The sequence below is a fragment of the Microtus oregoni genome, unplaced genomic scaffold, assembly GCF_018167655.1.
Source record: "Microtus oregoni isolate MIOR12 unplaced genomic scaffold, Mior012 000114F_ref0000099, whole genome shotgun sequence".
Lineage (NCBI taxonomy): Eukaryota > Metazoa > Chordata > Mammalia > Rodentia > Cricetidae > Microtus > Microtus oregoni.
The window spans coordinates 1043127-1058715 of NW_024544743.1; the positions used below are offsets into that span (position 1 = coordinate 1043127).

The following is a 15589-nucleotide window of genomic DNA, read 5'->3' on the forward strand; positions in this document are numbered from 1 at the left end:
TTCACCGGATGGTCATACGCACCCTTGAGTTCTGAGAAGCCACATTCACCATTCCCCAGCTGGCTAGTTCTAGCTCTTGATTCAGCTCCTGGGTTTCCCTGGCTCTCCAAGAGGCCTGTTCACATGGATTGGAGAACTTCCACGGAGACACCCTTGGACTAACACAGCATTCTGGCCTCAGGGTTGCTGTCACTGTTACACCGTATATCTCATAACATAAAGTAAAATTTAAACAGTCAACAAACTCAGCTGCCAGGATGATGGCTGGGAATTTCCCATCCCAGTAATCGTGGCACAGATTACCGAAAATGCCCACCTGCCTGAGAAACACGCACATTTGGAACACACCGGGAAATTCATTAGGTTTGGTTTTTTATTTTTTATTTTTTGTTTTTCACCCTCAATAGGGCAACTTTCCATTGATTTATGTAAATCTAAATATGTCATATTTCTGGGGAGCTCAAGATAGAGCCCCTCTTGGAGTTCTTTGCTCATGAAGGCCCTGTGCAAATGGTCTCATCAGGACAGTTCCAGTCAGGTGTGCTCTTCCCTGGAAAGACTGTTTAAATTCTATGTCTTTTCCAAGTTTTATTTGCCACATACTTTAAAATGTTCAAGATGCTTTATAGCTGTAAAGTTTTTCTGTTCTCGTGAGCTTATGATGTTATATTTTATTACATAGTTCCCAACTTAATGTTCAAACTGTCAGGATCTCCACAAGGCTTAGGACTGAACCGCCAGTCAATTTGTGAAGCATAAGTTCTTGTGAAACAAAGATATTAAAAATAGACTCACGAGGTGCCCACCCTTCCGTAGTGCGTAGAAACTGAGAGAGGGGCAGGGAACCCAGGAAGTTGGTTTTCTAGGTAAAAGACACCATGGGTTCTAAGGAACATGTGTACCCAATCCAAGAAAATTACATTTTGAAAACAAAGTATTTATTTGAACACATCATTTTAAAACCACAACCTTTTAAATTCACACTTAATGTATCTTATTTCTCCCAGGAATCTCACACGAAACAAGCTGACGAGTTTGTCGAGGAAGCATTTCCGCCACCTTGACTTGTCTGAGCTGTAAGTAATGATTTTGTCGGACATTTGGGAGAAAATTTTCAAAAGAAAGGATAATTGGTATTTTTTTTTTTAATGAGTACCATTGCAAGTTTGTGTTGCATCAAAACTCTTGAAAAATGATTTCTCTAGTTTTGCCCCAATTGGGTGATTAAAATCTCAATCTCAATTATATGTCATTATGATCAGCTGAATGCTGTTTTTACATAAATAATTTATTTTCTAATAGAGGGAAAAGAGAAAAAAAACAGCAGGGAGTTTTGTGTTAAAGTGGCTTTATATTTTATGTCTTCTGGCTCCTGTTTTATCCAAGCCCTAAAATAAAGCAAGTTCATCAAGAGGAAATTGCAGCAGATAAAACCCTTCCAGCTTTGTCAGTCTCAGGCCAGCAAAGGTTCGGATGTAGCCAACTGTGGAAGAGAGACCGTTCTCCACCCCTGCCATCTCTGGGAGCTTTTCTCCGAGGTCCACCACGGTGCTCAATATTTATCCTTATGTTCCAGTCTCCTCTTCTGTTAAATGATAGGGAAAACACTGAGATGTGTTGATGGCCGACAGCCAACACCTCAGATGGTTCTTGGTGTAATCACCATGACGCAAATATGAAGGCCGCCATTGCTGTGGGCAGGGGCTTGAGGGATACCCAAGGCAAGCCCAGGGCTGGAAGGACAGACCTTAGAGGGTAGGAAGAAGCATTAGCTTCAACCACTTAGAAACATTCAGGGACCAGTCTCAGGATTTCTTTTCTTCTCTGGAAAGTCAGGAATGTGGGGTGGAACAAGAGTAGTCATGCATCAAAAGCCGCAGTGGGACTCTTCAGAGCTCAGGGCAGAGGAAGTGGGTTCCAGGGCCACTGCCCGGTCTGCTCCTAGACATCAGAGAGGTGGGACGGTCCTTGGGCTCTGTTCCCATCCGGGGTGGTTCCTGTCCCCACCTTGCTGTTGCTTCAGGCAGTGACAGGGTTAAGAGGTGTCTTGGGCTCTGAGTACCAGGATGAAGTCCCCTAGAGAAGAAGGCACAATGGAACCCAGCCTCCAAGGCTGACATATGAGCATGTGTGTCAGGTACATCCAGGCTGGTGTGTACACATCTGAGTGCCAGCTGCCCCAAGCAGGGAGCCCCTTGGCACTTCCACGGAGACAGTCTGGGAACAACTCACAAGGGCTTTGGACCAGTTTTTTGCTTCAACTAGTAGAGAACCATACTGCCAGAAATAGCTATGCCCAGCAGAGCTAAAAGGCAGGTCTGAATTCTGAGGTATAGGGTATGTGTATGGGGGGAAGGGGTTGGGAAGGGCAGTGGGGATGTGGTTAGGCCTTGATCTAACAGAGTGGGAGACTGGGGGTGATGGCACAGTCTTCAAATTAATGCCAAAAGAAGGAGTGCTCATCGGATTAGGTGCTCAGGACAAGGACACAACCCCACGAAGAGGGCCCTTCACCATGCTCAGGTGCACCGTGCATCTATTTTAAATAGATACCAGGTATATATCTCATTGGGGGTATAGTATATTTGACATTTGTATGTTGTATATAGGATCTATACATATCTTATATAGTGATATTCTGATTATACATATATATGTTTATATAAAATCTCAAATATGCAACACTCACTTTCTTCTAACTCTTTTGAAATATAAATTACTGTTTGATACAGTAGGTCTACTCTACTGTGGAACGCTGTGACTTCCTCTGCCTAGCTGTGATTTTGTACCCAGCTGGCAGCCTCCATTGCCCTTCCCGCCACCCTTCCCAGCTTCCAGTCACCACTGCCCTACACCTTATGCCTAGGACACTAGCTTAATTTGCCCCACCTGTGAGTGAGGATGTGCGCTGTGTGCCTTTTTCTCACACAGCAAGAGATGTGACCCTCTCAGAGGCAGGTATGGGACACAGGGCAAGGTCCTCCAAGTAAAGGCCTTGGGTGCCACTGTGTAACCTTTCCTGGATGAATGGAAAATCAGAGTTCTACTTTCCAGTTCATGCTTCGGCATCCTGCGAGCTGCTTGCTCACAACAAATCATTCACCAGGCGCTGACGGTGTGTAGGCTACCTGTCAGAACGAAAGGGAGAAAATTCCGTCTAGGATTCCATCCCTTAGTGGGAGAGGTGGGTGCCCAGGCCAACCAGGGCAGATAACACGGGAAGAGAGGAGAGAGTCAGCCCTCTGCCGGCGCTGTGCGGCCATGTGAGCATCCTGGGTTCATAATTGAAGATCCCTGCCTTTTTTTTTTTTTTTTTTCCATTTGGCTTATTTGATTACAGCCTCATTTTAGAAAGACGTTGGCTATTTGTGTATTCGGAACTCTAGGAACTGTCTTGGGTGCCTTTACTTGGAGCCAATGGTGGGTCTTTTCTGTCTGCTATTCCATGCAGTATAACATCAAATCCTGTTTGGATGTTGGCAGAATATTTGGAGATGAGTGAGCAGATAGAAATTAAGCCAGTCCACCATGACCACATTTCCCCTTCACCCCCCAAGAAACTCACAGGAAAGTCTCCAGGGACCTCTGAGATTCTTAGAGCACAATCAGAAAACCACAGGAGTAAACGATGCTGCAAAGCCAGGTCCCATCCTCAGGAAATCTTAAGCATTGTGGTTAGCGCCAGGCAGCATCTATGTAACGATTGAAAATGGCCTCATTTAAAGGTTCATTATCATAAATGGAATTCATCTTAAATAGGCCGCGGAGCATTATAAATAGCATTAAAGATTTTCCCTGTGGTTTTTGTTTTCCTCTTGACCACTTCCTCTTTCACCCACTGCAGTACATAAGCATCCAGACAGCATGGCTGAGGTCTAGCACACCCTCCGGCAGCAGGCTGCACAGCTCAGCTTGGGGAGTCCAGCATATCATCCCCAGAAACCCTCACTGGGTTGAAGATGTGCATATGTGTTCTCTACCTTCCTTCCGCCCAGCTTAGCCCTTAACCATCTTGCATGAATGAAAAGGACTCTGGTTGCATAATGCAGAAAGGCCAGAGAGACAGCCTCCTGGTTCCTGCACCTCAGCCTTGGATCCCGATAGCTCTAATTTCATTTTAAATGGAGACAAAATGGTTCTACTGGGCCTACTGAAGTGAGAACTCTTAAGTATCTAACTTGTATTAATGCTTCTAAAATATTATCACTGACAGCTTCACTTACGCACGGAAGCAGCCCCCTCCCCCTCGTGAGATGCCCTGCCGTAGCTGTGTGTTGTTCGGATCTGTTTTCCTGCATGCTCTGTAAAGTTCTGCATTTCTTCGCTATCTTTAGTGTCTACAGTGTTTGCACAGAACAACAGCACAGTAGTTTTAGATACTGGGATGAATAATAAGCACTGTCACGCCATGAATGTGGCCATGCTGTTCAGAGGTTGACGCCGAAGACGCTTTCCTCCTGTGGTCAGTTCACAAACACCAGCGAAGCAGAAACTTGTGTGGAGCCTGACCGGGTTGTATTTCTGTCCCATGTAGGGTCCTGGTGGGCAATCCGTTCACGTGTTCCTGCGACATTATGTGGATCAAGACTCTCCAAGAGATGAAGGGCAGCCCAGACATGCAGGATTTGTACTGTCTCAATGAAAGCAGCAAGAACACGCCCCTGGCAAACCTGCAGATACCCAACTGCGGTAATTTATTTTAGATCAATGGGTTCTAGGGTAAATTAATTATTCTAATTGCCTTGGTATGGTAGTGAGTGGTAGTGAGTCTGGGGAGAAAACCACTACCCGGCTTCACAGAGTGTGTTGTGGGTATGTCTGGTGAATCAGACGTTTACAGGCAGTGTGGGGAAGCCAGCCTGGAGCACCTTCAGTGAATATTCTTTCAAAGTAGAACATCGCTTCTGAATGGCTGATGTTGAAGAACACAGGGATAAAAGTCTACTGTTGATTCCCTTGTTGATTTGTCTGCCAGTCCATCTGTCCATCCATCTATCCACCTCTCAGCTCTCCCAGAAAATGTCCTTGAGGAGTCCAGCCCTCCCAGGTCACCTACATAGGCCATGCAGAGGGAAGGACCTCGGGGCGCTGGAAGAGTCTAAGCCGAAGCAAATAGTCCAAACCTGCAGCCCCTTAGGCCTGCCTTGCTGCCCCACACTGTGCCGTGGCCGACTGTGCTTCCATCCGCTTGTCCCTGTATCTGAGTTCAAGCTCCCGTTTTCCCCAACATTTCTAGAGAGTTTAAAATAACACCTTAGGGCAAAACTCGGCTCTCAGAGCTAATGTCCCGCAAGGAGGACAATCAGAGTCAAGGTTAGGATTTTAGGACCCCGTGCCTTGTTTCTAGAACTCCCACACGTGGGTGTTAGTCCATCCGTACAGCTTCGATCATTCCAACGGGGGTGGGGCAAGCTCTCAAAGATTCTCTTCGCTCTGACCCAGGCGACTGGTGACAAAGCAGGGGATTACGTGCACCTGATCGGTGTCCACAGGCGTGTGTGTTAGCCGTTTGCCTTCAGAAGCCCCTGTTTGAAGTCCCACTTTTATTAAAACCAACACTATGGCTGCTTACCCTTGAGGGGATCTTATGAAGATAATAAAGCGATAAGCGCTGGCTCCTTACTCCGTGCCAAACAGATCTCTCGGGTGCAGAGAGTCTTCTGCTCTCCTCATGGGGGAGTTCCGCTCTGTTCTCTTGCCGGCATCCCTCAGCCTTCTCTGTCAGCCAACCTTAAAAAAAAAAAAAAAAAAAAAAAGAAACAAAACTCCCAGCACACCTAATATCGCTTAGTAGGTGTCTATTCCCAGCTGATGAGAGACAGCTGTCTCCACCTGGGTGCATGCTAGAACTGCCGAGAGAAACTGCCGAGAGGGGCAAGAGAGTCACTGTTGAGTCCCCTGGTCACTCGGCTCCCACCCAAATCCCCACAGCTGTTTTGGCCTTCTGATCCAGGAAACACGAAGAGAGCATCTGACACAGGCCCTTGTCCCATGAACCGCCTCCAGCTGGTGTCTGCTTTGTCTTTGCCTGACATCAACTCCCTCTTTATCCATCTTAAAATGTGGCTGCAGGGTCCTGACGCCCTGACATGGGCTCAGAGGTCACCCGTCCTTGGTATGGTTGACCTCTGAGATCCTAATAGAAGAATGTTCAAGGGAACCAGATTCTTATTTTTTTTCTTAAGTCTATTTTTGATATTTTTCTGCGGTGTACCATACAGTTCATGTACCAGGCAAGGGGCTGGAGACTGAAACACACAAACACACAGAGACACTGACCATCCTTGATACCAGAATGCCCCCTTTATTGGGCAGCTTATCTAGGGATAGCCACGCCCCATTCAAACCCACCAGAAACCATTCCCCTGCCATCAGGAACTTCTGAGGGTCTCGTGCTCAGAGCAGCTGTAGGTACTTAGACCAGGGAGAACAAGTTGTTTACAAGAAATTCAGTATCTGGGGGTTCACTGCTCCCCAAATTTTTCATTTCTTTTGTTTTTCTCCACAGTTCTTAATGTTTGAGAGTAACATTTTCACACACACAGACACACATACATATACACACACACTCCTTGCAGGGAACTGAGGTTTTATTGACACGCTAGGACTAAATGGCCACATTTGTGATCCATTGTGGTGTTATCAGTGCTTGTTAGAGCAACATTTGGGGCTGTGTCGGTGAATTTGCACACTTAGAGCAACATTTGAGGCTGTGTCAGTGAATTTGCACACTTCGGTGTCTGCCACTTTCCTGAGGCGCTTGTTTGGACTTTCCTTACTCATCTGTGTTTTTCAAGGCATTTTTATTTATTTGCAACTGCATGGATAATAGAAATACATTTTGTCATAAAAAGTATTTTCCTGTACTCTATAAAAACACATTTAAAAAAATTTATAATCATTTTAACTCAGTAGTGACAGGCCCATTAGAGTCTAACTATTACGAAGCATTTGTGGTCAAATGTATCTTAATTACACTAAGTGTTCTGTGTTGATGGCTATTTGGCTTATTTCCCATTATAAAGAAAGATTTTATTTTTATTTATTTTTAATTTAAAAAAAATCATCTGTATATGTATGTGCCTGAATGCATTACGTGCACCACAGGCATGCAGTGCCCATAGGGGCCAGAAGAGGGCACTGGATCCCCTGGAACTGGAATCACAGATTGTTGTGAGCCACCATGTGGGTGTTGGGAACTGAACCCAGTACTCCGAAGAGCAGCAAGCACTCTTGACTGCTGAGCCTCTCTCCAGCCCCAATTCCCGTATTATTGCTATCACAGTGTTTCCACAGCATCCTTCTTCATGCTCCTGTAAATGCTCCTCCAGAAGACATCACAGAGAGCTGAACTCCTTTCTTAGGTGAACCATTAGAGTCTGCTACACCCATAATTTACCACTCTAGCAAGTTATATGTCCCGAAATCAGCAAACTCTTAAAAGTGCTGCCTGGTCTTTGAGTGTGTAGTGTCCCGATTATTAATATTCTTCAGTGTATAGCAAACTGACTTATGATTTGGTAAATGCTCCTCTTTCTATGCTTTTCTCAGTTCTCTGTAGGATTTCCTCTTTTCTTTCATTTATTTTCATCTTTAGTTTCTGGTTTTTTATTTGTTTGAAAGTTACAAAGTACACTTCTGATTTTTTTGAAAAAATAAGAAATCCAAAACATTTACTATATATATTTCACTGTGCATTTTCTGTGCCTAGAATATATAGCACCAAAAAGGGAAAAATATTTATATCTCTTTGCATCTCTTCACCCATTTCTTAGTGTTTTATCATCTTAAATTTTGTCTTTATTTTTTCTGTTCAAAAGAAAATGTTTACAAGCAATTGACTAATGATTGTATTGGGTTTCATGTATTGCCACTTATTAGAAATTACCAGAAGATGCAAATGACATGATGTCCTACATCTGTAGCAACAACAAAAGCATTAGGAGATAAATAATGCACTTTGAAAATGTTTATAAAGGTGAGTTAATAGGTGATTCAGAAATACACTGGAAAGACAATGATCTATGGGTTTTTACTTAAGAAATCAGAATTATTTTCTTCCATATCACCATAGGTGTGTATTCCTGTTTGAATGGCAGAGAAGAGACACCAAAAACATTTGCTATACTCAGACACATGCATGAGTAAGCCACAGGGAGAGAACTGGGGAGATGTTGCTTGATGGTGTTTTTTAAAAGCTTAAAAATACATTTAAGATTTCCATTGGTGGGGCTGGAGAGATGGCTCAGCGGTTAAGAGCATTGCCTGCTCTTCCAAAGGTCCTGAGTTCAATTCCCAGCAACCACATGGTGGCTCACAACCATCTGTAATGAGGAGGTCTGGTGCCCTCTTCTGGCCTTCAGGCATACACGCAGAAAGAATATTGTATACATAATAAATATATATATATATATATATATATATATATAAAGATTTCCATTGGTGCATACCTATTGTACATGCTACTGGGCCACCTAAGGACATTTTCAATCAGTTATACAATGTTCTTTGAGTGCATTGTCTCTGTGCCCCTGTGTCCCCTTCCACCCCTCCTATCCTTTAGTCCTCTTTGTTTCCTTGAACAATTTTGCTTCGGTTTTTACGATATCTATGTGTTTTTATGTATCTATGCAACATCCAGTACCTGCAAATGAGAGAAAACATGGGGTACTCGTCTTTCTGCAACTGGCTCAATCCACCTAACATGATTATTGGCCAGTTGACATGAATTACATACTTCATTCTTCAGCACAACTGGAAAGCAGGCCAAGGCTCTTCAGTCATTTCCGTCAGTGGGCACTGAGGTGTGTTGTGTAACTTAGCTGCCGTCTGTACAACTGCAGCAAACGTGGATGATCTGAAGCTGTCTCTGACTTGGGATCCTGGTGTGAGTACCTAGACATGGTTGAACTTGGTCATTTGGTGGTTCTAGTTTTGGTTTTTCTGAGGAGGCTCTGTAGATACTTCCACAGAGGCTGTGCCACTTTATATCTCTCCAAGCAGTGTGTGAAGGTTCCATTTTGTTCATCTCAGCAGTATTTTTTTTTTAGCATGTGTTAATGTCTGTGATTCTCACTGGGGCAAGGTAAAAGAGATTCTTTAATTTCACGCATCTGATGGTGAGTGAAGTTGAATGTTTTTTCCTCCTGCTGCTTTGCTGAGAATACTTATCAGCTCTAGGAGTTTTCTGATGAAGTCTGTAGAGTCTCCTGCATATTACATTATCTAAAAATGGGGAGAATTTAGCTTCTTGCTGTCTTGTTAGTACTTTATTTTCTTTTCTTGTCTTATTGCTTCAGCTAATACTTCAAGTACTCACTCTTACTGTGGAAATGCTTTAGATTACCCCCATTTGGTATGATGATTAGAGGTTTGTTACATACAGCCTTTAGTGTGTTGGAATATGTTTTTCCTGTTCCTAACTTCTTGAGGGCGTTTGTTCTAAAGCCATGCTGGATTTCATCAAAAGCCATTTCTGTGTCTCTGGAGATGATCCTAAGACTGCTGTACTCGAGTCTGTCTCTGTGGTGTATTATATTTACTGATTTGTAAATGTTCAGCCGTCCTTGTGCCACTGGGATGGAGTCAACTTGCTCACGGTGAAGGGTCTTTCAGACGTGCACATGCGCTTCAGCTGCAAGTTCTTGACAAGTTTTGCAAATATGATCATTGGGATACTGCCCTATAATTCCCCCTCTGTTGTTGTGTCTTTACCTGGTTTTGATATCAGTAATGCTGTTTCCTAAGAAGCATCTGTGAAAGGATGACCAGTCTTTGGTTGAGAGTAGGGTGATGACGCCCTTTAGCCTCAGTGTGTTGGAATTTGACTGTCATTACATCTAGCAGCACTTGTTTTATGAGATTGGGTGCCCCGTGTTCTGTGTGTTAGGCATTTGGAATTGCAATATGCTCTTCATGGGCTGATTGCTCCCCGAGTCAGTACGTGCTGACCTTTGTATCTTATGACTGGTTCTGATTTGAGTCTCATATGTCACATATCAGAACAGTGACAGGTGCTTGTTTTTTAGAGCAGTTTGCTTGGAATTCCTTTCCCAGCCTTTCACCCGAAAGCTGACCCCATTTTTGATGAAGACATACACTCTTGGAGGCAACAAGTAAATGGGTCATTTTTCAGTTGGGTCTGCTGGACTGTGTCTTTTGATTGGAGTAATTGACACAATTGATATTTATAGTTATTGAAAGGTATATATTGAATCCTGTCATTTTTTATAGTGTCTGGGGTTTTGTATTTCTCCTCTGTGTAACTGCTGTTCATGTGGTTTGTTCTTTCCCATAGTTTGTTGTGAATATTTACCTTACTCTTCAGCCCAGAGGAGTCTTTAACCTGTCTTCTCTAGGGCTGGCTAAGAGGTCATCCGTTCCTTTAGTTTGTTTTTATCAAGGATTTTTTTCTCCTTCAATTATGAGAGATTGTTTTGCTAGGTATGGTAATCTGGGTTAGCAACCATTAGGTTTCAGAGATTGAAAATATATTGTGTGAAAATTTCAAGGTTTAAAAAAAACCTTAAAACCCACCAGCCTTTAAGGTTTCTGCTGAGAATGTTCTGTTCTGGTGAGTCTGCCTTTATATGTGACATGTATTTCTCTCTTGCTGCTTTCTGTATACTTTCTTTGTTCTACATATTTAGTATTTTAACTATAAATTTCTGATCTTATCTATTGGTTCTCAATGCATCCTGAGCTAAGGTTGGCAATTCTTTCAATAGATTTGTTTTTTATGTTTCTATACTAGGTTTTGGTTCCTTTTCCTTTCCTTCCTTCCTTCTTTTCTTTCTCCCTCCTTTCTTCCCTCCCTCCCTCCCTCTTTCTGTTCCTCCCTCCCTCCCTCCTTCCCTCCCTCCCTTCTTCCTGTTCCTTCGTTCCTTCCTCCCTTCCTCCCTCCCTTTCTCTCTTCTTCCCTTCCTTCCTTCCTTCCTTCCTTCCTTCCTTCCTTTTCTTTTAAAATTCAACACACCATCCTTCTTTTACCATGTCAAGGAGAGGACTGAGTCACAATAGAGTTGGGGTGTCATTCTTCACTGTGGAATTGGTACTTAGGGCCAGCAACTCATCTGTTTCTCCTGAGTATCAGTCACTGTCCTGGGTCAACTTTGATCTCCTGCTTGAACCTGCAGCTTCTTGTGGAAGCTGTGGGACTCCCTATCCCTGTGGGTTTTCCTTGAGGACATATTAAACTTCCTCCCTGAGTTCCCAGCTTCCATCACCGTGTTGCAGAATTCCCTGCATGCTCATGGTCCTGATCCCAGGTCAGATCCAGCCCCACCACAGTTTCCACCGCTCCTGTGTATCTATCTGTGACCTTATCAAGTGTCAGCTCGGGTCTCCTCTCTGGGTCTGCAAGTTACACTTGGCATGACAGAGGACAGTTTATGGGAGTCAATTGTCTCCCACCAGAAGGAATCTAGAGACTGAACTCAGGTCATCAGGCGAGTACCTCAATCCACTGAACCATCTTGGCTATCCCAAATCACCTTATTCTTAGAATGGAATGTGTGTGATGTTGGAGAGGAATCCTCTATGAGAGGGTTGACATTTTTCTTTCCTCTGTTGGATTGGGAGGGTAGGGGTGTCTAGTGTGACACCTTTAACCCTGTAACCAGGGCACTGGGCTAACTCTTAGTGCCATCCTAAGTTTCCAGAGACATGTCTGTCCTTATCGCATGGAAGAGAGTCTCATTTCTTCTCTCCCTGAGTCTTTGTACTGATGAGTCCAGCTAGGAGCAGGGGTAAGAGTTTAGTGCCATTACTATTATCTGCTCAAATGCCCCACAGGTCCCAACCTGCAATGAATGACCAAATATTTATTCATGCTGTGATATAGATTGTGGTCTGTTTCTCTGAACAACCCCTTCGAGCTTCAGAAAAAAGATCAGTTGTGAGGTGGCAGGTGTGTTCATGCTATTTCCACATTAACTGGGTAAGGGGTTCAGTGGACCAGGTTTCTGGAGGACTGAAGTAGACCCTACAAATGGATCCTAACACTGGCGGGTTGTGCAGATTCATCTTTTGGGGGGCAAGAAGGTCCTCTCTATGCTGCTCAAGCTGGCTTCTTACTCACAGCCATCCTCCTGCCTCAGCCTCCTGAGTTCTAGAGTGACAGATGTGAGCCACCAGCACCAGTTTCTTTTAGTGTTTTAAATACAGTTATTTTAAATGTTCTCTGTTCAATTTCTGAACACCCCATCAGTCTATCCCAGTGTGCTAGCAGGGCTATCCAGTGTGCTAGCAGCTTTTGGAAGCACTGTGGGCTTCGCTATGTGCTGTGCTTATTTCAAATCTTATTAAGCCAGAAAGTGGTGCCTGGCAAGTGGTTGATCCCGCCTTGGCCATCCATGCTTCCCAATTCATTTCTATTGTGCTAATTAAGCCTCAAGTGATATTTCAAGTACAGATTGTTTTTTCCATGATTGGGTCTCGGCCAGCACATCAGTGCTGGAGACAGGTGCTCACTCGTTTGCATGGGACTTTACATTTGAAAGATGTAAGCTTGGCCAATTTTGCACAGATTCCTTTGGAAACCCTTATGACAGGGCAGACAGATTAGTTTATAACAAGGAGCCCCATTCTTCCTCCACAAAATAGGCAGGGAACTCTTTTCAAATGAATCACACCCTCAGATCATGGATCTGATATAGTATGTATGATCTGTACAAAGACGAATGAGTGCAACCCTGGAGGGCATTGTTCTGTAGAGTGTCGTGGGAAAGGCCCTTGATTTCAGGTCCAAGTCTCAGTCTATGTTGGCTTGCGCAACTTTGAAAGATGTGCTTGACTTTTTTTGTTTTGTTTTTGTTTTTTGAGACAGGGTTTCTCTGTGTTGCTTTGGAGCCTGTCCTGGAACTAGCTTCTATAGATCAGGCTGGCCTCGAACTCACAGAGATCCGCCTGCCTCTGCCTCCCGGGCTGGATTAAAGGTGTGCGCCACCACTGCCTAGTGTGCTTGACTTTTATAACACTTACATTCATGAATTAAACAATGCAAAGTATTTGTCTTCAAGGTTAGGTATCAGGATGCTATAACACACTGGATGAGAGCATCTACTTTAACGAGTGCCCAGCAAATGTTACTACTGCTGCTACTGTAAACAAGCGTCCTCAGGGCTGTTACTCATCTACACTGAGGCTTGAAAAACCAGACTACACCAGATTTTATCGGAATCATTGAGATTATGATGTAACATATCCTACCAAAGCCCATTTTAACTTTTCTCTGCTCAGAATATCTAAAATAACAGATACACTCATAAAGGGAAGCACATGTCCCAAAGCATTGGAGTTGGGGTACCCAAAAGGATGTCTTTAAGTTCCATAATTGGGATGGGCTTTTGGGAAGGGCTTCTAGGGGTAACATCTTTAGAACAAGTTTGGCTCCCAGGGTCACCTTAGAGTCAGTAAATGAGTTTGTAAACACAAGGAAGCTGGGCCCAAGGCAGCACCAGAAGGTCTTCGCTGGGAAGGCCAATGGATGTGTAGCAGCAGTCAGAAGGTCGGTTACCAAGTGGTCCACAGAGGAAACCAAGGGAAAATGTGACCTGTGCATGAGTGTAGCTGACACCATGGCAGACAGTGTGAAAAGTGAGAACCTGCTGTGTATCCACAGTTACTATGCTTTTTGCTCTCTGTGGTCCAGGCAATATGACCCTCTTTCCTCAAGAGAAAACTGGAGATGCATTCTATAAAGAGAATGAAAGGTTCTGAGGAGCTCCAGGTAGATTCGAGGCTATGGCATTTATAGAAAACACGGTGGGCTTACATATTGATCTTTTTTATATTTATAGACTTTTCCCCTATTGAAGCAGTGCACTGGGACAATGTCCAGCAGTCCTTCTGTTGGGCTGAGTAATCAGAATGGTCTCTTCCTCATATGAAGATAACTGGATAGATTCGACGGGTTTTAGATCGCTCTGCGCTCCGTAAGGTTTATAGATCATGATAACACTGAGGTCCCCGGTAGAGAGTGTGACTTCGCTGCGTGTGGAAAGATGCACAGACAGCCCTGTGCCGAGTCTGGATGGGCAGGTGGGCAAGGCTGGTGCACAGACGGAGGAGACTCTGGCTCTGTCCCGGCAGAACCAACAAATAGGCGTGCGAGCATAATGTTTAGAGGGGTGGAGATCAATAGTAAAGAAGAAATGCGAATAGATGGATGGGTGCCCCTGGGGACAGGAATCAGCGCCATCCGGGTGGGGCCAGACTACTCTCCACATCATAACTCGAGTGGTTTTAATAGCAACTTCTGTATGGTTATAGACTCCTTAAATGACGTTAGACTCAAAATAAGGAAAATGTGTATTTTTAAGAACTTACCCAGACCGCACCACTAACTTTAGTGGTATTTTACCTTGACCTGCTTCCTCATTCACACAGTTTATATGAATAAGACTTAATACTGTTTTTTGTTTCCTGTGCTTTCTCTTAACCATTGTTGTGTGTTCCACTGCCTTGTGAAACTCGGGATAGCCTGGGCTTCTCTGAAACCACCAACAAATGTAACATTCTTCTCCATTGGGTACTATGGGAAAGGTGCATTCCAAGGCCAGATTTTATTAGGGTGTTCTTTCTCGGTGGTCAGAACACCACGAGACACACTGTGCACAAATACTGTGTAGCGTGACTTCAATACTAAAGAACAGTGGCTTAGCCGGCAAGGGTTTGTAGTAATATGAGCGGCGGGGCTGCGTCCCCAGCACCCCGGCTGCCCACATGGCTAGCTTATGCTCTGAAATAATTACACGGAAACGGTATTCTTTTAAACTCTGCTTGGCCCATTAGCTCTAGCCCTTACTGGCTAATTCTGATATCCCGATCAACCCATTTCTAATAATCTGTGAGCACCGGTCTTACCGGGAAGATTCTAGCCTACGTCCATCCTGGGTCGGAGCTTCATCGCGTGTGTCTGCTCAGGCGCAGGGAGCATGGCGTCTCTTCTGAGGTGTCTGCTCCTGAGAGGAGAGCTGTCGAGTCTCTGAGCTCACTTCCTCTTCCTCCCAGCATTCTGTTCTGTTTACTCCACCCACCTATGTTCTAAGCTATGAGCCCAAGCAGTTTGTTTATTACTTAACCAATGAAATCAACAGATTGATATATGACACTCCCACATCAAGGGTTGCTTAGTAACGAGGAGTTTGCGTGTGCAGCGTGGCAGTGTGACTTAGTAGTGATTGTAGCTCCTTTCCTGACCTCCAAGTTGCTTCCTAGACAATGGTCCATCACAGTCCTGGAAGACTTGGCTATCGGGGAGAGCACAGCCCCTCCAAATAGTCCTCACATAAAGTAGGGGGGCTGCTTTGATTGGCAGGACCAACATACTGTTAGCCCTCCCAGCCCAGCTTTAGGTACTGGGATTCTTGGCAGTGAAGGGAGTGTGCACACCTGGGAGGAGAGATCCCTAAAAAGTGAAAAGTGCGGGAATTAGAATAAAAACCGTCGAGCCCTTGGAATATAAGGTGGAAAACCACACCACTGAAATGCTAAAAATAAGCGCAGTGTTCACATTTCCCCTCACAACCATCACAATCTTTCATTGGGATAAGGACTCGTATAATTTCTCATCGTTAGTATGGATGGG

At 44.3% G+C, this 15589-nt stretch overlaps 1 protein-coding gene across 6 annotated transcripts in view; it reads left to right on the plus strand.

The window, feature by feature from the left end:
* LOC121443890 (BDNF/NT-3 growth factors receptor-like) overlaps positions 1–15589 on the plus strand; it is a 330682-nt gene that overhangs the window by 38543 nt on the left and 276550 nt on the right. For all 6 annotated transcript variants that reach the window (XR_005973721.1, XM_041645640.1, XM_041645641.1 and 3 more), the window contains exons 5-6: positions 1008–1076; positions 4535–4689. Coding sequence is in view for 5 of the 6 variants with exons in the window: in XM_041645640.1 (XP_041501574.1) it covers positions 1008–1076; positions 4535–4689 (224 nt within the window). In the remaining variant the exon portion in view is untranslated. The remainder of the gene's footprint in view (positions 1–1007; positions 1077–4534; positions 4690–15589) is intronic.